Source organism: Podarcis erhardii (genome assembly GCF_964252035.2).
Source record: "Podarcis erhardii genome assembly, chromosome: 5".
Lineage (NCBI taxonomy): Eukaryota > Metazoa > Chordata > Lepidosauria > Squamata > Lacertidae > Podarcis > Podarcis erhardii.
The window spans coordinates 34,967,181-34,987,788 of NC_138509.1; the positions used below are offsets into that span (position 1 = coordinate 34,967,181).

At 40.8% G+C, this 20,608-nt stretch overlaps 1 protein-coding gene across 2 annotated transcripts in view; it reads right to left on the reverse strand.

The window, feature by feature from the left end:
- The window catches only part of PRKG1 (protein kinase cGMP-dependent 1), a 652,365-nt gene extending 643,347 nt beyond the window's left edge, over positions 1-9,018 (reverse strand). For both annotated transcript variants that reach the window (XM_081861792.1, XM_081861791.1), the window contains exon 1: positions 8,758-9,018. In XM_081861792.1, coding sequence (XP_081717918.1) covers positions 8,758-8,915 — 158 coding nt within the window. In that variant the 5' untranslated portion in view covers positions 8,916-9,018. The remainder of the gene's footprint in view (positions 1-8,757) is intronic.
- Positions 9,019-20,608: the final 11,590 nt, after the last annotated feature.

Below are 20,608 nucleotides of genomic sequence, written 5' to 3' on the forward strand. Positions count from 1 at the left end.
TGATAACAAAGGCTTAAAACTGGATATGAATGGGGCAGCCATATGTATTAATGGGTATGCCTGCACATTTGGGGGGGGGAGTAAAAAAGTGCATGGGTGAGGGTAGCTAACCCCCCCCCCCCAACACACCCCAGACACTTATACTTTACTGGGTGGTATTCAGCCAACTGTTACTCAGAGCAGACCCATTGAAATCAATGTACTTGACTAAGTTGGGTCCATTAATTTCAGTAGGGTTGACTAAAACTTAGTTGACTACCACCCACTGTGTTCTATGACTTCAAACATTTGTATCCTCCAATCCAGGCTTGCTTCTGGTATCACAACACTTCACACATTCCCATTCCCCCGTTTTATATGTGAAAGGGGCAGATACATACATAAATCCATGTATCTGCCCTGTTACATCTCGTTTCACTCTTACCTATCAAAGCATATCCTCCAGCATGTTTAGGCCACAAACCAGGACGCACATCTTCCCAGCTATGTCCCCATGTGAGTCACAGGACCCACATGAGATCACAGAGCCCAGAAAAGTGCACTTTGGGACTCTGCAATCTTATGCATTTGCGGGGCTCTGTGATCTTGCAAAAACAGATTGAGACAGTCGAGAGGTATGTCAAACTTATTTACCTAGTTTAAACATTTTAAATTATCCTTTGATGGTAGTGGCTTTCCAAGTTGAGTGTTATTGTTTTCAGATTCATCTTACTACTACTAAGATGGTGTCTGCTAAATTCTGGAAGCTACTACAGTTTGCAAAGCTGTTACAGGCTAAATATGGCCATGAAGCTGGGTGGTCTTAGGCCAGTTACTGCCTCTCAGCCTAACCATCCTCACAGAGTTGTTGTAGAGATTAAGTGTGGAGGAAGAGAACCATGTACACCATCTTAAGCTCCTTGGAGAAAGAAGTGGGATAGAATGCAATAAATAAATATTATCCATCACTCATTGGTGCTAACTTGAGCATTATTTAATGTAGATTCTCTCCCCCAAATTAAAACTTCTATTTTATGCTGTAATTAGGATGCAGTCCCATACCCACTTACTATCCTAATACAAACAGGCTCCTAAAATTTGAGTTTCTTTGTACAGGTGTTCATTCCAACAGCATTGTTTATATAAAGTCACAAAGTCATCATCATTTACTCAAGGTATGTACAGATCTCAAACTGACAAAGCAAAACATACCATCAGTTTTCACGTTGGTTTAAAATCACCGACCACTGTCACACAAGCAGGATATGTGAAGTGGTGAAACTTTCATTATTATATTACAAGGGGTAAAGGTAAAGGGACCCCTGACTGTTAGGTCCAGTCATGGCCGACTCTGGGGTTGCGGCGCTCATCTCGCTTTATTGGCCGAGGGAGCCGGCGTACAGCTTCCGAGTCATGTGGACAGCATGACTAAGCCGCTTCTGGCGAACCAGAGCAGCGCACGGAAACACCGTTTACCTTCCCGCCGGAGCGGTACCTATTTATCTACTTGCACTTTGACGTGCTTTCGAACTGCTAGGTTGGCAGGAGCATTACAAGGGGAAGGAGCTCCATATATACAAAATTCCAGCAAGTAGTAATGAAAAGAGAAGGGGGAGATAATAGTTTGCCTTAAATCCACACACTGCTTCTGTTAGGCTAAAAGGCATTTCTCTACATGTGCTGTTGCTTTTTAATGCAAATTGCAGCAGCAGGATGAGGGAGCTGAAAATTAAAAGACCAGAGAAGGCATGGCAGGTGAATTTAACCTCATCCTCTTGTGTTGTGATCCAGAGGGGAATCCCGCCAGTATTTGCTATGGGTAAAATCTCCCATTGACATGAAACACTAACTTCAAAAGACCCACACCAAGGGAGGAAAGCCTTAAATTTCTTCTCCACACCTGCTCTCAGCCCATCAGCCTCCTTGCCCCCCACAAACTGATTCAGCTCACATTTTTAAAATAGTGCTCATTAGGCACATTTAGATAAACTTAAGGCCTTAGATAAAGGTAAAGGGACCCTTGACAATTAGGTCCAGTTGTGGCTGACTCTGGGGTTGTGGCGCTCATCTCGCTTTACTGGCCGAGGGAGCCGGCGTACAGCTTCCGGGTCATGTGGCCAGCATGACTAAGGCGCTTCTGGTGAACCAGAGCAGCGCATGGAAATGCTGTTTACCTTCCCACCAGAGCGGTACCTATTTATCTACTTGCACCTTGACATGCTTTTGAACTGCTAGGTTGGCAGGAGCAGGGACCGAGCAACGGGAGCTCACCCCGTTGCGGGGATTCGAACCGCCAACCTTCTGATCAGCAAGTCCTAGCCTCTGTGGTTTAACCCACGGTGCCACCCGCGTCCCTTTGTAGATAAAGTAAGGGCCTAACTATACATGATGCCACAATTTAAGGAAATAAACATTCCAAGGGGACCAATGGGATATTCCACCCCCCACCCCCCTCAGTGTTAATTGCTATGCTGGGTTGTTAACCGAAAATATGGCCCATTAAGGGAAAGTGGGCCAGGTGCCTACAACAGCCACCATTGCCCCTCAATGACGCAAGTTAATGACGTGTGTGTGTGTGTGTGTGTGTGTGTGTGTGATACTGATGTGATTGAGAAACATGCCCACACATTCGTAGTACAAGAGGCAGTTCATTGAACTTGACCATGGGGGGGGGGGACTTTTTGTTCTCTTTCTTTTTAAATACAACTTCTCTCAAAGCCTACTACCTGAAATCACACATTCCCTAAACACAACCATTCCCTGAAGAAGGCTTTTCTGAAACATGACCCAGTCATGCTATACAATATTAACTGTCAAAACAAAATAAAAAAAATCCTTCCAATAGCACCTTAAAGACCAACTAAGTTAGTTCTAGGTATGAGCTTTCGTGTGCATGCACACTTCTTCAGATACACTGTGTGTGTATCTGAAGAAGTGTGCATGCACAAGAAAGCTCATACCTAGAACTAACTTAGTTGGTCTTTAAGGTGCTACTGGAAGGAATTTTTTTATTTTGTTTTGACTATGGCAGACCAACACGGCTACCCATCTGTAACTAATATTAACTGTACAATTGTAGAAATTGTTGTATTGTTTTTAGTTTATTGAGTCTGTGTCTTATGTATTTCATCTTTTCGTACACCACCTGGGTTGCTTGTGGGTGTGAAGTGTTTTATAACTCTTCAAAATAAAATAGCCTTTATAGTTCACTTTGTAGTGAGGCCTGCTGTATATTTCTTGCCTGAGAAATCTACAAAGTCCCCCCTTGATTCTCTTTGCTTCGTTCAGGTGTTGGATCTTCTACTTTTGTTTTCTAATTCTTTTGAATGATTCGTGTACAGTGTCCCCACCCATATTGTGGTGCTTTCTTTTTCAAAAATATTAATCTGCTTAATTTATCTCAAATTTGATTACAGTGAGCACCCCTAATTAACCTGATTTTTTGGTGATAATCACTCACAATGGAATCAAATCAAAAATCCGGGGATGGATTGGCCGGCACACAGAAAGAAGCTACCCTCCGCACATTAATGCAGCGCACAGGATATAGTTTGATTCAGGTAGGAGTTTCCCTGTCAAATTATTTCTCCTTTGGGACTGCTAATTTAAAGGTAAATTAGGCACCCCAGCTAAAGTTCGATCAATGACTTTCAGAACTTAGTGCTTAAATAAGCTGTCTCTCCCTTCCCACCCACAATGTGTATTGCAAAAATATAAACATTATTCTGTTATAAGGTACAGTACTGCATGCAATGGGACATTTGATTCCTACCTATGCTGCGCCTGGTGGTATTCCAGATACAGAATGCGGGGGAAAACCCCATGTAATCTGGCTTATACAGCAGCCATGCAATCTCCTTCAGGAGGGTGTGGTCTTCCAGAGGGTTCACATTCCCACAACTGGAATGAAAAAGGAAGGAAGCAGCGGTCGCATGGTGAGGGCAGCATTTGCATGCACTGACAGCTTCACATGATAGCTCTATAGTCAAGCACTACAATGTAAGCAATTTAATTGGCAAAACAAAAGTCCATTGCAACCATACAAATCCTACTATCTGTATATTCTACCCTCTCAAGTCTGTCCTGGTCCCACAATCTCAAGTGGGCTATGGGACAGTGTTGCTTTGGGGAGGGGGGCACCAAATATATTGACTTGGCTGAAGTCTTGAACTGTGTCCCCTCCAACTGTTTTGGACTAAAACTCCCAATTTTTCTAAGATACGTCTAATGAAAGCCAAGATGCAAGAACAGACAAAAGTTATGACCAGGCAAAGAAAACCTTCTGGCGTGTATAAAAAGATATGCAGTGTTGAGAAGAATTACCGGTAAGCCAGTTTTCACAACATCTTTTGTTCTCTTCAATTCAGGAAAATGGCCAAAGGAAATATGGAGGGCCACCACCAGGCTGGGATGGACCACCACCAGAAAGAGGCTGTGAGATTTTCATTGGAAAATTACCCCGTGACCTCTTTGAAGATGAACTCATCCCGTTATGTGAAAAAGTAATGATTTAAACTGGGCAGATTTCATTCACTTACACACACACTCATATTCTAGGAATTTGACTGTGCAAACATCAGCAATCCTGAACCTCTCAGCAGAATCAGGGTGGTAAAATAGAAAAGACTCGTGCAGCTCTTCACACATAATAGGACAGGCATGTTTCCTACTCTGAGAATGTCTCTAGTAGGAAGAACACTGCCATATGGGAAACTGCCAGTGTGCCACAGTGGCTCAAGCATTAGCCTTCTGTGTCTAAAGCCTAGGGTCAAATCTCTGGTTGACTATAGCTATAACTAGGTGGCCTCACAAAAGTCCTACCTTTCAACCTAATAGTTACTGAGTGATTCTTATAAGGCCAAGATATTGCTTTGAGCTTCTTAGACTGCAGGTTTCCCATGGTCATCTAGTTGGGGGTCTAGATGGGCCTTTGACCTCATCCACCAGGGCCATTCTTATATTCTTATGATGCAATTCTGAACAAAACACAGTTCTAATAAGTTGCATATGACTATGACCCTGTGTGGTTTTAAGTACTTACTGGAGGTCGCTAATTTGCAAATACAATTCTCAAGTCAGCTTCCAGCTTCCAGGGTACAAGCCACAGAAAGCTAAGTATATAGTATCAGGAGGGCTTTGTGTGCGCAATGCCTAAGAATGATTTCACAAGTGATACTAAGAATACTTTTTAGCCTTGTCTATGCCACTTCTAAGTGTTGTTAGTGAGATATATAAAATGGAAAGAGAATTTTTTAACTGAATGTAATTATGGAGCATATGGTGCTATTTTCATTTCCAGTTACGGGAATTTTGAAATGCTAATTCAGATCCAGATACCCCTTCACCAAAGTAGCTGGAACCAACCACAAATACTTACAATAGTTTCCACTGCTTTATATAAATGTTTTGAGCATATTTTATATGTCTGGTAACTTGCATCTGATGAGGTTGACACTTGCTTCCTCTCGTCTCCTGAGACATTAAATGTGTTATGTCTTTAAAGGTGCCACAGGATTCATTGCTGTTTTTTCTTGCAGCGGACAAACTTCTGTAGCTTTTGGATTATGTATTCTCAAAGCCCATTTATAAAATACCTAAACAAGTCAATTGCTTTCTATGCTGAGATAACACATTAACCAATCCACGTTCATTTGGAAACATCAATTCATATTAAGATTCACAATGTAAACCCATAGGTTAAAATGGGGAGCGCCAGAGCAGTTGGGATGATCTATTACATGCTCAAGGCTGCCAATCAAGCAACAGCCACCATATCACTTCATCACTTATTCCACCTGTATCCCACTATCTTGGTTGAAATGTAAGTGCAGAATCAGGAGAAGCAAAGAAAAGTTGGTATCTTGAACTAGGTTGTATTGTTTGTAATACTGATATTGACAATACTAGTGACACCCATACAGTGCAATGGACAGAGTTTGGGCCTGGAAAGACCAGGATTTGAATTCCTGTTCGGCTATGAAACTCAGTGAGTAATCAGGTGGCCAGGTGGCCTGCACTTTTGATATTCATATAGAAGATGGAATTTCAGCAAGTGAAATTTCCCTCTTCCACACAACTCTTAAATGTGCAGCAGCACAGTCTTCTTTTGAACCTGCACCCCTTGCCAGATGTACTTCACAAGTTTTTGTGGTGATATCATGGGAATACACCATATACTGTCTTGAACTCCTTGGAAGAAGAACAAGAAGCAAACATGATAAAATAAACAGTACAAATCTTCCTCCAATAGGATTATCCCTGCATTTTGGGATCTGTGTCCCATTTTTTATATTCAGCACCGTAATAATCACTTTCTTGCAGCTTAGTTCTAAGTGACAGAACCTCTGAATATGGCAGAGTGAGCTCTTTAGACATGAATTACTATAACTGTGTCCTGAGAGAACATTCTTATAGCCTTTATTCACATCATTGCTCCCATTAACATCAGTAAAACTATTTTTGACAGTACCGCCTAGAGAAACAAGCCTTGGCAACAGGGTCAAAGGGTTCTGCGATGAGACAAAGTATGGGGGGAAGATAATGGGTGGATGGGGTAAATATGACAAGTCCTCAACCACAGCCCATTTCCTACTTAGCAAAAAAAAAGTATGGCCACTGCTTATGACAGTGCTGTTAAAGATGTGGAAAAAGAAAACTGCATTGCGTGAGTATCTAGCTAAATCTTCATGTGCAATGGAGCATTGTCTTTTCTGCTGTTATCAGAGCTTTGGTCTTTGCTGTCTGTGGAACTGGAATTGTTCATCAAAATTTTGAAGTGTGGTTGCAATGCCCGTGAAGACTACTAAGGGCATCATTAGCACAGACACAGTCCTGCGTCATATGCCAACACCTTCTTGTTTTGATGCCTTGTAGTGATTCTTAGTGAGTGCACAAACCATGCTTCCCCTCTCATGAGACACACCACCAATATGCAGGGGCAATTGGCTAGTGGTACAGTATTTATACCCAGGCTTTTAATGAGGGCTGGAAGGGATCCAGTCATGATAACCCTTTGGGTGAAGGCAAGACCCGGCAAATCCAAACAGTAGCTAAGTAATATAGAGTGTGTTATTGTCTAATGTGTGAAAGCTGCTCTAAGCCAGAGCACCCTGCAAGACATAGATACACACGTGTGTGTCCCCCATCCCAAGTTTATGGTGTTATCTGCACACAGGAGCTCAGACAGGGTGTTATCAAGGTGTGTTAATTGAGGTCATTTGCTTTGCTAACCTGCCCAACGGCTCCAGCTCAGCACAGCCTGGACTTCGATACATGCTGCCTCTGTTTATTTTGACTTTGTACATGGGTCAGAAAGCAAATCTTGAGTAAAATGTGCTCTGGTTTATGGTCAAGGCAATGGCCAAGCTAATCTAGAGTGAAGCAGAAATACAAACAGAATCACAAGAACAAGAGAAATTTGTCCAGAGATGTTCTCTAGTGCAGACAAAAGCTCCCTTTCCATGCTCGTTTATGGAAGTTCATGCTTTTGCTTTTGCAGATTGGAAAAATCTATGAAATGCGGATGATGATGGACTTCAATGGAAACAACAGGGGATATGCTTTTGTGACATTTTCTAACAAACAGGAGGCCAAAAATGCAATCAGGCAACTGAATAATTATGAAATTAGGTAAGCATTGTTTGTTTAGTAGTTTTGCATATCTTGCTGACACCTGCAAAGCAGGTCTCAATTTGAATATAATGCAACAAATGCATTAAAAGTTGTGCTCTTTAAAACAAAAACAAAAAAGGGGAAACTATAGAAATTGTCTTATATCAAGTTGGACTATTGGCCTGCTTAGCTTGGTATTGTCTACAGTTATTAACACCAGGAGTAGGTGCTCCTTGCCTAAAACCATGTGCAGCAGACCAAAGCGTCATGTTACTAATCAGCAGCTGAAAAGCCTGTGGGCCGTGTCTGTATGCCTAAGACTCCACAGCTGCCAACTAGAAGCAAGAAGGTCATGGAAGGAAAGTGGCCTTTGTGGCAAAAGATAATTCAAGAAGGCCAGTTTGGGTGCAAGAGGAGTTGATCCCCAACTCCACTGACAAAGTGATACTTTGAGAAGCATAGCGGGTGTCTAGAGATGACTACTATTACTACCACTACAACAAGAAATCATTACTATTTTTGTCACAGAATAAATACACATCTGTTGATTATGTCTTAACTAGTGCTTGCTGCATGTGAAACCTTATCTTGTTAATATCATTATTTTTGGTGAGAACTACTTGCATGAGCAAATTCTCTAGCCCAGGGATAGCCAGTGTGATATTCACCTGATGCTTTACCGCTCTCATTAGTCCCAACCAACATAGCCAATGGTCAGGGATGAGGGGACCTGTAGCAGAGCAAAATTTAGAGAGAACCACCCTGACTATCCCTGCTCTAGGCTACTCTTAACATTTCTCCTCAAAAAAAAAAAAAAAAAAACACCTCTGAATTTTATTGCTAAGTAATGAAAACTGGGTATTCTGCAGCCCTTTATATCAGGGCACAGGCAAACTCAGCCCTCCAGATGTTTTGGGACTACAACTCCCATCACCCCTGACCACTGGTCCTGTTAGCTAGGGGTGATGGGAGTTGTAGTTCCAAAACATCTGAAGGGCTGAGTTTGCCTATGCCTGCTTTATATTTTTAAGGGCTGCTTCACTTGACTTCTGCTTGACTAACTACACTGTTCAGAAAGTTTGACATGAGAGCATTGGCTCTAAACTGTAATCACGGGTCAAGATTTCACAAAGAGTTAAGCCTGTTTCACCATAAAAACAAACAAACCTGGAACTGTTGTTTGTATGCAGGAATGGTCGACTCCTAGGGGTTTGTGCCAGTGTAGACAACTGCCGTTTATTTGTAGGAGGAATCCCGAAAACGAAGAGGAGGGAAGAAATTTTGGCAGAGATGAGGAAAGTTACAGATGGTGTCATTGATGTCATTGTATATCCCAGCGCTGCCGATAAAGCCAAGAATCGTGGTTTCGCTTTTGTGGAATATGGAAGCCATCGGGCAGCAGCTATGGCAAGGCGGAAACTGCTGCCAGGTAATGTGGAAAGAAAGGGGATTTTAGCATGTCTTACACTCTTCACTTTTCTCCATTCCTTATGCCTATTGGCTTTTAGCTATCATTTGTGCCTCTTTTATATATAATTTGAACATGAATAGTGGAAAAATTCCCCTAGGATTCAGTACACTATATGCTAGCATTTTAGGGTAAGCGTTAGCACAGTTCTGATTATTTCACAAAGTGAAGCTTCACTCACAGTGCACGCCTGAGCAATGAAGAAATCAAATAGTAACTATGAGAGCCTGTGTGTTCTCATCTATATGCAATCAATAGCACATTTTACAATTGTGTAAAATCATTTTAGCAATAAACTTAAGTAGAGAAAACCTGTATTGTCAAAATCACCTACTTAATGGGTTGTATCTAAGTTACACTCAGAGTAGACACACTGAAACCAATGTACTTGATTTCAATGAACTGTTCTTGAGTAGGACTGAATTGGACTTCTTCGTCCCATTATCTTTCATTTTATTTATTGTCATAGTTGTGGAATTCTGATTACTCCACAGGAAGGATACAATTATGGGGACATCCCATAGCTGTAGACTGGGCAGAGCCAGAGGTTGAGGTTGATGAAGATACAATGTCATCAGTCAAAATCCTCTATGTGCGAAATCTTATGTTATCAACCACGGAAGAGACAATTGAAAAAGAATTCAACAATATTAAACCAGGTAAATAAAATTTAAAAGGCAGCTTGGTCAGAGTTGCTCAGAGTTTGTTGGTAAACTAATGCAAGAACAATAAACTGTTTTTCAAAAGTACTAAAAGGAAAAAAAAATATGTGGGAATATCAGGAAAGAAACAAAGCATTTTCCATGAAAAATCTAGGATTGAAAAAAGAATACCACAATTTACATGCTACTATGAGAATATATCTTCTCCACTTTCCTCTTGTGGATCCAGAGCTAAACACTAGAATACATATGCTATATAATATACTAATATAATTTAGGAAATATATATATAGGAAATGTTTTATTATAATATATATTTAGGAAATATAATAAAATATAAGAAATTTATTTCATTCAGGATGATGCATTAACTAGAAAATGCCCAGAATGGATATTTTTAATGGGAGAAATTGGCAATCCTCTGCAAGTTTGACAAGAAAACAGATATGCTTTCTCCTACTCGTATGAAGTTTGACTACTGACTGCTTTAAATCATATGAAATCTAAGATGTTACTAAGTGCTCAGGTTTCAAAACAAGTATGGAATGTTCTTAAGAGCAATATTTCACTTTTATAGAATTCAGCATTGCATTCCCTTTCAAGAACTCAGCAAGCTCATTCTTCAAGACCTACACCCCAAAGATTTCCTGCCCACCCTTCCAGCACATAGAAGATGGCATGAGCAAGGCAATGTCATTCATTGCGATGTCAGGAGGCAGTGGTGTAGTGGTTGGAGAGCAAGACTAAAATTAGGGGGGGACTCAATTCAAATCCCTTCCCAACCATGAAACTCACCTTGCGCTAGTCACCATCTCTCAGCCAAACCTGAGGATAAAACTGGAGGGGGCACATACACACACCATGCATGCCACTTTGAAGTCCTTAGGAGAAATATTTGATGAAAGGATATAATGATCAAATTGTCAGACCAGGACTTGGAACTGGCACACCGCGTAGCCAGCATGCAGATTATTTTTGTGTTCTGACCTGTGCAAGCAACCAAGTTATGGCATCATTGGTGGCTCTTCCACTCTGTTAAACTGGACTGCCGGCTGCCAGAAGTTAGGATTGTTCCATAAACCAACTAACACTCAGTTTTGTTTAATTGCATATGCTTGGAAGAAAGCTTCCCCCCCCCTTTGTTTTTTGGTTCTGCAAACCCAGGACCTCAATTAACATTTTTAACAGACCATACTCTCTGAAATAATTTAATAAAATATTGCATAATCGGCCATCAAAACAGAAATTAACAGGCGTAAAACTTCCATTCCATTGCGCAGAACTCTGAACACAAATTCTCCAGTGGCTCATTATAGGCCCAAAGCTACGATATAAAAACTGAGTGATAAGAGAAGCAATTATACTCAGCTTCAGAAGTCTACATGCTTAGCTAAAGATATAGCTTCTGTGAGAGGATATTTTTTAAGCTTTATTTTTCCTGAAGTTATATGTGTGTTTATTCAATATTACAGTTCTGTTACTTTGGATTTTTACTCTTCCTCTATCCCTGAGGGGTTCACAACAAATTTAGTAGACGTAAAATACCCAAGTGTTCAGAAATCAAAACCACAGCCCAAACATGTCCACCCATGGCACCTCATTCTACCATTTTCCCAGTGCCATGTGTTCATCTATTGTTGTGCATTCAACTTTAAGTAACTGAGATTAGACACAGGAACTTTGCTGGTAGTCGCTTCTGCTTCTTATCTATCAGCAAAGTGATGATTCGGGCGAGAATTCTTGGGAAATTCCCACTCATCCAGAAAATCGGGTTTCAAATCTCGAGAAGAAAATCTGGAACATTAGGTTGTGAGGATTAAGTAAGGACTGCAAACCTTCCCATCACTACCCACCCACATCCCCCTCTCTAACTATGGACTTCCTCACCATAAAAATGTTTTAACAATTTGAGATAGTGTAGAAATATTTTGCTTTTAAGCTAAACCCTGACCTTCCTTAAATTAATTACATCAGGCTGACATCCACACACAAAATCAGACCATGTCTCAGAACTACTTTTCACATGCACTTGGGGAGGGGGTGTCTTTATGTTAACATGATGCTTCCTAATAGGTGGATAAGTCAATGTGCCAAGAGGTTCATCATACCCATTTTAGGAGCACCTTTCTGCAGACCAAAGGACAAAATAAGCAAGACTGGGCACATAAGTAAGTTTCTATAAATGGTCCATGGCTTGCAATGCCCAGATCTAATATTTATTTACTGTAGAATATTTTATAAAAAAATTAATCATATTAGCATGGCAGATTAATGACCAAGGACACAACTCAAGCAGACACTTTCCACTGTAGCAATATCCAAGACAGACCTAACCTCCAAATCTTTTCTACAGGGTCAGTGGAACGGGTAAAGAAAATCAGAGACTATGCATTTGTGCACTTTAATAACAGAGAAGATGCTGTTGAAGCCATGAAAGTGTTAAATGGAAAGGTAATGCTGCATTAATTTAGTACTGGCTAGAAGGGATGTAGAGAGAGTTGCATGTATATGGCAAAATAAGATTTTACAATGTGTGTATATGTGTGTATATGCACTATAGTGCTAGCAGAGGCTTGCCAGAGTTGTGCATGTTTGACCTGGATGGTTTTGGTTTACGCTAAAGTTATTTACTGGTCTTTCAAATCTGTGATACTTGTTCCATTATTATGGTTTGGATCTTGACACCATTGCAGTAAGACTAAAATCATGCTTCCTATTTATGGTTCTAGAATTGTTCCAAGTACCAGTGCAAACCGTTCCCCTTTCATTATGCAATTTCCCCTCCCTCTGGAAAGGTCAACCGTCAGATTACAATTCATATACCACTTGACTGCCACTTGCCCACTGAGCAATCGTGTGGGCATATCCAAAGCACCAGGAATGCATGGTGCTGGCATGGAAACTGCCCATGCACCCATGTGATGGGAGGCTTTCAAACATCATAATCCTCCTACATGGACCCACTGTTATATGGAGACATCTTCAATAACCTTCCACATGAGGGCTCTTAGATGGGAAACGGCAGGGCCTGTAGGGGTGACCTCATATGAGAGGAAGCTCCATACAGAAGGAAGCATCCCTTCAGGTACTGTGATCCCAGATCACATCTGAGATGTGAGAGGTTTAGTATCTGCCACAGTATTGGAGAGTGTATTCATGCATTGATATGCCTCATTTTTCTGTCATGTCTTTTTTTGTTTAAAGGTAGTGGATGGCTCTCCCATTGAAGTCACATTAGCCAAGCCAGTAGACAAAGACAGCTATGTTAGATACACCAGAGGCACAGGAGGGCGAGGAACAGTGTTGCCAGAATATACTTATACATTTGGGCACGTATATGATCCTACTGCAGCCTACTTGGGAGCCCCAGTATTCTATGCACCTCAAGCCTATGCTGCTATTCCCAACCTTCATTTTCCTGCTGCGAAAGGACATCTCACCAACAGGGGCATTATCAGGCCACCATCCATCAGAGGTAATGCTTGCTCACTGGAAGTATATAATGTTACCAGTACAGCCAAAGTTCAGAAGAATCTTGTTTACATCCTTTATAGCATGGCAAGTAATTACATCATTGCAGTAAAAAAAACCCCAAAACCTGGGCACTTTCTCTCAGATGGTAAGGCAACTAAATAATAGCTTCCATAGGCAACTGAGTGCACAGATAGGTTGGGATCAGGCATTCCTTCAGGTAAGCACCAGATATTTGAACTGTACTTAGAAATAAAGCAAAAGTCAATGTTCTGTTGCATACCTTCAGTTTGCCTTTAAAGGAGGAATGTGGCCCTCCAGCCAGCATAATCAATGATCAGGAATGGTGGGAGTTGTAGTCTGTCAGTACCTAGAGGGCCACAAAGCCCTAAAGCTTACTACAATGGTTCCCCTTAATACAGTTCTCTGTGCTACCACATATTTTATTATTATAGTTCTCTATCCTGCCCTTCCTCCAGCAATCTGTGGATGTTGCTTTACTCACGCTCCCATCAGCTCCAGCCAACATGGCCAATGGCCAAGGATGATGGGAGCTGTAGTCCAACAGCATATGGAAAGCCACAAATTCTCCATCCTTGCCCTAACAGTCTCTCCCCCCCACCCTCTTATTTTGCATTCACATCTAACTTAAGTACCACCTCTCCCATTTATGAGTCTCCACATAAAAATTAGACTTTAAGCAAATGAAAATAAAATTGCACAAAGAATCTTAAACAATGCGGTATATGTCCTCTATAACTCAATGGGGCTTACCTCTGAGTAGGCACATATAGGACTGCACTGTGAGGGATGAATTACTAAATTACATACATGTGAGTGTATACCATCTCATAATCTCAGTTGGAATCTGTGATAGGATTGGGGTGGCATATAAAAAGAAGTTTCTAGTTTGATGAAAATGGGGTCAAATGTAAACACCGAAACTGATAAATTTAAATTTATTCCTTTGTATGTTGATCAGTCTAATTTGTAGCTATTGCTCTTCATCCATAAAATGGGGATAGATTTAAAAATGGGTATAATAAATCAAAATAATCTGTGCATGAGCTCAATGGAAAGGTAAGCTTCATATTAAGCCAAACAGAAGAAAGGAGATGAGGAGAGCAATATATAATTAATATGTTTTTATCCAAACCACCATGTATTCCGGCAAATCACAAAATGAAGACTGGCCCGAGACCTGGCTTGTATTATTAACAGTATGCCTGGAATTCAGTGCAAAATGATACTGCTGGAAGGATGCACTTGTGGCATATACATTGCAGCAGGCTGCAGTTCCCCAGTTCACATTGTTTTCTTGACTGAGGCCTTTTTTTAAAAAAATGAACCCAAGGTGCCTGAAGCTTTGTGAGCTAAAATTACAGTTACTAAAAATAACAAACCCCTCCACAAGGTACAGTCCCATCGGTGCTTGTGCATATCCATGCATATTATTGCCCTTCACTTCAAAGGCAATAAAGGGATTCTGTGCTTTGAACATGGCTACTTTTCATTGAACTATGTTCTGTAAACACGGAAACAGCACAATAAACTTTAGTATCAGAGGCATAGGGCTGTATTCAACTAAGTTCTACTCAGAGGAGTCCCACTGGAATTAATGACCTAAGTCAGTCATGTTTCTTAACTTCAATGGGTCTAATCTGAGTTGGACTAGCATTGAATGCAACCCATAAAAGCTTTACTCCACACTGGTGGGGCTAAATATATTGAAGTGATTGAAAAATTGTCTACGCAGCACTGTCAAAATCTTCTGCCTGAGCTCAGCCACATCTCCTTATCTAACTGTAGGGCTTGCCTTGCCCAACATTTGAGCTGGTCATGGTGCCCAATAGAATTTTATATCGCCATCACCAGTCTCTGTAATCATGTGTCAGTGTGTGGGATCAAAGTCTTCCAATGAATTAAGAATCGGAGATTTTCCGGTAATTTGATTCAGTTTAATACCTTCTTACATTCCTAGAAATTTACATGAATGTACCTGTAGGGGCTGCTGGAGTTAGAGGACTAGGAGGACGTGGCTACTTGGCTAACCCTGCCCTGGGTCGTGCATACCAGCTCAAGGGAGAGAAAAAAGGGGAGGACAAGCTCTACGACCTTTTGCCAGGAATGGAGCTTACGCCAATGAATCATGGCAGTTTAAAACCACAAGGAATCAAACTTGCTCCACAGGTGGGTAAGACATATTTAGAATAAATGATGCTCCAGCTTTTGGCCAATGCATGTGTCTTTCTGTTAGCTCTAGATACGTAAAGCAGATGTAAAGAAAAATAATTCCTGGGGTTCATCTTTGTCTTCCCAGTGGCTATGGGGTTTTTCCAGCTACAATTTCTGCTTCTGCTTCTCTCTCTCTCTCTCTCTCTCTCTCTCTCTCTCTCTCTCTCTCTCTCTTTACCAATTTTATCAAGCCAAATTTGAATCTGAAATAGCTGTCTTAAGGCTGATAGATCCAATTGTTCTTTTAAGTGGAAAATGTCCATTAGAAAAAAAAATTCCTCCACTTTCCTCATCTATTTGTGTACAAACTGTGGGGATGTTACCAGCTACTAGGACTGTAACTCAGTGGGAAAGCACCTGCTTTGCATGCAGAAGTTCCCAGTTTCAATTCCTGGCATCTCCAGGCAGGAGGTTTTGCCAATCACTATAGACAATGCTGAGATGGACCAATGGCCTGCTTCAGTATAAGGCAGGTTCCTGTGTCCTGGAAGCTAGAGATAATCCAGCAGAGCAGGAGATGGCCAGTTCATCCCTTACACAAGGTTTACTACACAGCAAGATCAGATTAGGGTAATATATGTAAATGTTATTTGTGGGACTGATCCAGAAGGAAAGTGTCTTCCAGCCAAACAATCTGCAAATTACAAATCAGGATAGCTTTGATGAGGTCAGATTAAACATTGTTTGCGCCATTGCACTGTGGCCTTTCTGATTAGGTCTTGTAGACTGATTTGGGTCTGTAGACTGGATAGAACCTATAAACTACTCAGAGAAAGATACAACGTGTTTAATTTAGTTGTAGTCAGCATCAGTGTGTCTCAAATTACAAACTGTGTTTATTCAGTTTATTTTAAATTGCTTGGATTGAATAAATTGTTTTGCTTGCAAAACAGTGCTTTTATCCTTTTACTTGCACTCCTTCAAAAAAGTTGGTCCTAAGGGTTGGGGGGGTCATTAGAGAATAGCGTGGGGTCTGCAGATGGAGGAAGGCAGCAGTGGATATCCTCCTCACATGAGCTGAAGTCACTTCCCATGCCCTTTGGATCCAACCCGTAATTTATATCCTGCCTTTCCACCTCAAGGTCTAGACTTCAAGGCATCTTGCAATCCATCATTTTAAAAGAATCAATATGACCAGCCTAAAAAGTAATAAAAGTTATCAGCCTCAACAAAAGACAAAACAATTAACAAAGTCAATTAGCAGCAGACATAAAGATGACATAAGATCATAATGTCATGAACTAAAAATCTGAAGAAAAAATAGTTTTCACTTGGGTGCCTAAAGAATAAAAGTGGGCCCCAAGCAAATATTTCCAGGAAGGATGTTCTATAGTGAAGTTTCCATCCCAGAAAATGTCCTGTCTCCCATTGCTATGCATCTAAATACAATAGTATGTTTGCTGATCTCAAGAAACAGTGACCCTGTATCAAGGGAGGGCACAAATAACCGGGCAAATATAATGTATTCAAAAAATTTAAAGGATATGATAATATAGTTTCCAGACTGCAGTAATGTATTCTGTTATTCAATGGCTGCATTTTTCATTCTAGATATTAGAAGAGATCTGCCAGAAGAATAACTGGGGACAGCCAGTCTACCAACTTCATTCTGCCATTGGGCAAGACCAAAGACAGCTGTTCTTGTACAAAATCACCATTCCTGCCCTTGCCAGTCAAAATCCAACTATGTATGTAACTACTGCACTTGCTGGGTTTAACCCTTGTGTTTGAGTGGGGGGAGGGCTGTAAAGTTTTATAAAATAAAGGCATTTGATATCACCACTAATCCCTCAGTCATACAATGCATTGTTTATAATATATGCAACTTGGGAAGAAGGGGAAACATTAACAATATAGATAATTTAAAATATATTTTAAAAATACTTAGAGCTAGTTTCAACCAAACAGTCCTGCTTTCAGAAGCCATTGTTAGGTCTTCCTCCAGCACAACAAGGCTTTTTGCCCCTTCTCCTCCCCTTGCACATCCCACCCACTCCTAAATTGGCTCAGGGAGCTCTGTGGAAACCCCAAAACAGCATGTGGGAGCTGAAGAAGGGAGATTGTTCCATGTGTCAAGCTGAAATGCTTGTGCTAACAGAACAATCTCTTTAGCGCTCTGTTGAATTCCACCCACATAAATTGCGGTTTGCCACCAGGTGCAAATTGTACATACCCTGAACCATTATCCTCTCAATTTTTTAAACAAGCAGATTTTCAGAGTTTGGGGCATTATTTAATTAGTGGTTTCGGTGATTCAGTCAAACAACAACACTTCAACATCTTGCATCAAAGGATACGATGGATGTTTGCCAAGATGCCAACCATAGGAAAATGAAATTAATGTTTACCACTGATTTGCAGGCATCCCTTCACGCCATCCAAGCTAAGTGCCTATGTAGATGAAGCCAAAACATATGCAGCAGAATATACTCTTCAGACCTTGGGCATTTCCATTGAAGCAACAGAGGCCCCTGCGGCTACAGCAACTTTCCCAGGTATGTTAAGGTTGTGCAAACATTTTCTTCTCTGGGCTATTTAACTGCACCTCATAGGTAGCTCAGCCACAGTTGGTGGTAGAGAATCTGCAGAAGGTCCAAGATTCAATTTCTGGAATCTCCAGGTAGTGTTGGGAAAGATTCCCTGTCTGCCTGAAACCCTGGAAATAATGACCAAGGGGACGTGGGTTAAAATCCCAACACAGCTGTGAGGGTCTCATTGGATGACCTTGGCCCAGCCACACACAGACTCAGCCTAATATATCTCACAGTATTGCCAAGATGATCACAAGTATGCCACCTTCAGCTCCTTAGAGAAAAGCTGGGGTATAAATGTAACAAACAAACAAAAACTCAACAGAGTGGCGTTCCCGTCTATTAGCCACTTCACTTTAAAAAGGCAATTCTAAGCAGTGTACCTATACTAATATTAAATACAGATAGGTAGCCGTGTTGGTCTGCCATAGTCAAAACAAAATAAAAAAATTCCTTCCAGTAGCACCTTAAAGACCAACTAAGTTAGTTCTTGGTATGAGCTTTCGTGTGCATGCACACTTCTTCAGATACACTGAAACAGAAGTCACCAGACCCTTCTATATAGTGAGAAGGTGGGGAGGGGTATTACTCAGAAGGGTGGTGGGAATGGGTGATTGGCAGATAGCTGTGATGAGCCTGTTGACGACTCTTAACAACTGCAATAGGTCTTACAGGAAAAAGCAAGGGGTGAGAAGGTGAAAAATGGCTTTGTCATGTATAATGAGATAAAAATCCAATGTCTTTGTTCAGACCAGGTCTCTCCATGGTTTTAAGTTTGGTAATAAGTTGCAATTCAGCAGCTTCACTTTCCAGTCTATTTCTGAAATTCCTTTGTAATAGAACAGCTACTTTGAGATCTGGTTTCTCTGTCTTGTGATTCCTGATGTCAGATTTTTTGGCAGGAATCACAAGACAGAGAAACCAGTAGGAGAACACTTCAATCTCACAGGACATTCTATACAAGAATTTTATTTTTATTTTATTTTTTATTTTATTTTATTTTTAATATTAAATAATTATCAATAATGCACAGTAAAAACTTGTGCCGCACCCCATGTTAGGCTCCCCACATGGTTTGAAAATTGATCTCTCAAATATGAGCATGCAAATTCATGAGCATCTTTTCACTAGTGTGTGTGTGTGCGTGCATGCGTGTTGTGCAACTTCTCTATCTCTTGCTCTGTTTACCCTCTCCCTCTCTGGCTCTTCCCCTTGCCTGGGTCCTGGTCATTTCACTCTGCTCTCCTTCCCAGTCCTCACCTGTCTCTTTGGATCCCAGATGCATTCTAGGGAAATAAAGTTGGTGGGTGGCCAGCTGTTTACTTTCATAGAGGCATAGAATTCTAGAGTTGGAAGAGATCCCTGGGGGCCACCCCTGCAATGCACACTTTACTCTGCAATGCACACTTTACTACACACCCAGCAACCAGGTAAATAAACACAGTGGGACCTTGGTTCTCAAACAGCTTAGTTGTCGAACAAATTGGAACCCGAACGCTGCAAACCTGGAAGTAAGTGTTCTGAACATTTTTCAGAAGCTAAACATCTGACGCAGCTTCCTCTTGAGTGCATGAAACCCTTGCAGCCAACTGGAAGCCACGCCTTGGTTTTTGAACGATTTTGGGAGTCGAACAGACTTCTGCAACGGATTAAGTTCAAGAACCAAGGTACCACTATCTTTTAAAAGAAGTCATCAGGGGTCTCACAGGCACCAAGGAGGTCTCTTGTACTCATTGCAGCACTCATGGGTGCCAAATGGGAGAAAGGAAGATTGTTTCATAGCACACTGATCATATTATGAATTAGCTAGTTAGAACAATATGATTATTTTAATTAACATCTTTTTAGAATATCTTTCGTATACAGAAAGCTTGGTTAGGTAAATTAGTGCATATAAGGAGCCGAGACATAAATTGAAATAACATTATAAGTAAAGCTTTCTGCACTGTATTTATAATTCTTTCTTTCACATTACTGGAAATATGTGCCCATTAATATTAATATGTGTTGATTAATATGGAATCTTTCAGGAACATCAAGGCTTTTTTAAAAAAAGAAAAAAAAGTTTAAAATCTATCCAGCTTCCTGCCACAGAGAAAAATCAATTTGTCTAGGCTTGTTCAAGCTTCCGCATTATGTAAGATACACTGATGCTTTATTGAACCCAGTGCCATTTACGGCTTAATTACAATGACCTCTCTCTTTCCTTTATTTTCTGTTACATATGACTTGGAAGACTGAGAGGTGCCTTTTCTCCATTCCAGTTCAGGTGTCTTTGGTAGTCTGGGAACAATCTCTCAGGTTAGCCAAAGTTAACAGAAAATGCATCATCCTAAAGAATGTTTTCTTCTACTTCTTGGTGGAAGAATGGAGTTGTCTAGATATTCATTGTCGAAACAGGGCTAAGTGTCATTTATAGAGGCTACATAAGGGAAGGATGTTATTCTTTACTGTAGTGTTGGATGAATGTTTGGCCTCCTTACAGTCTATTTACCATTTTTATGTGTATATAAAAAAGTGTACAAATAGAAAGCAAGATAAAACAAATCAAGGTTGTAATTCTACTGTTTTGAGTAAAGGGTTACGCTGTAAGTGTCAATAATTAAGGCAGGCGCTATCAGTAAAAGCAATATATGGCAACAGTAAAACAA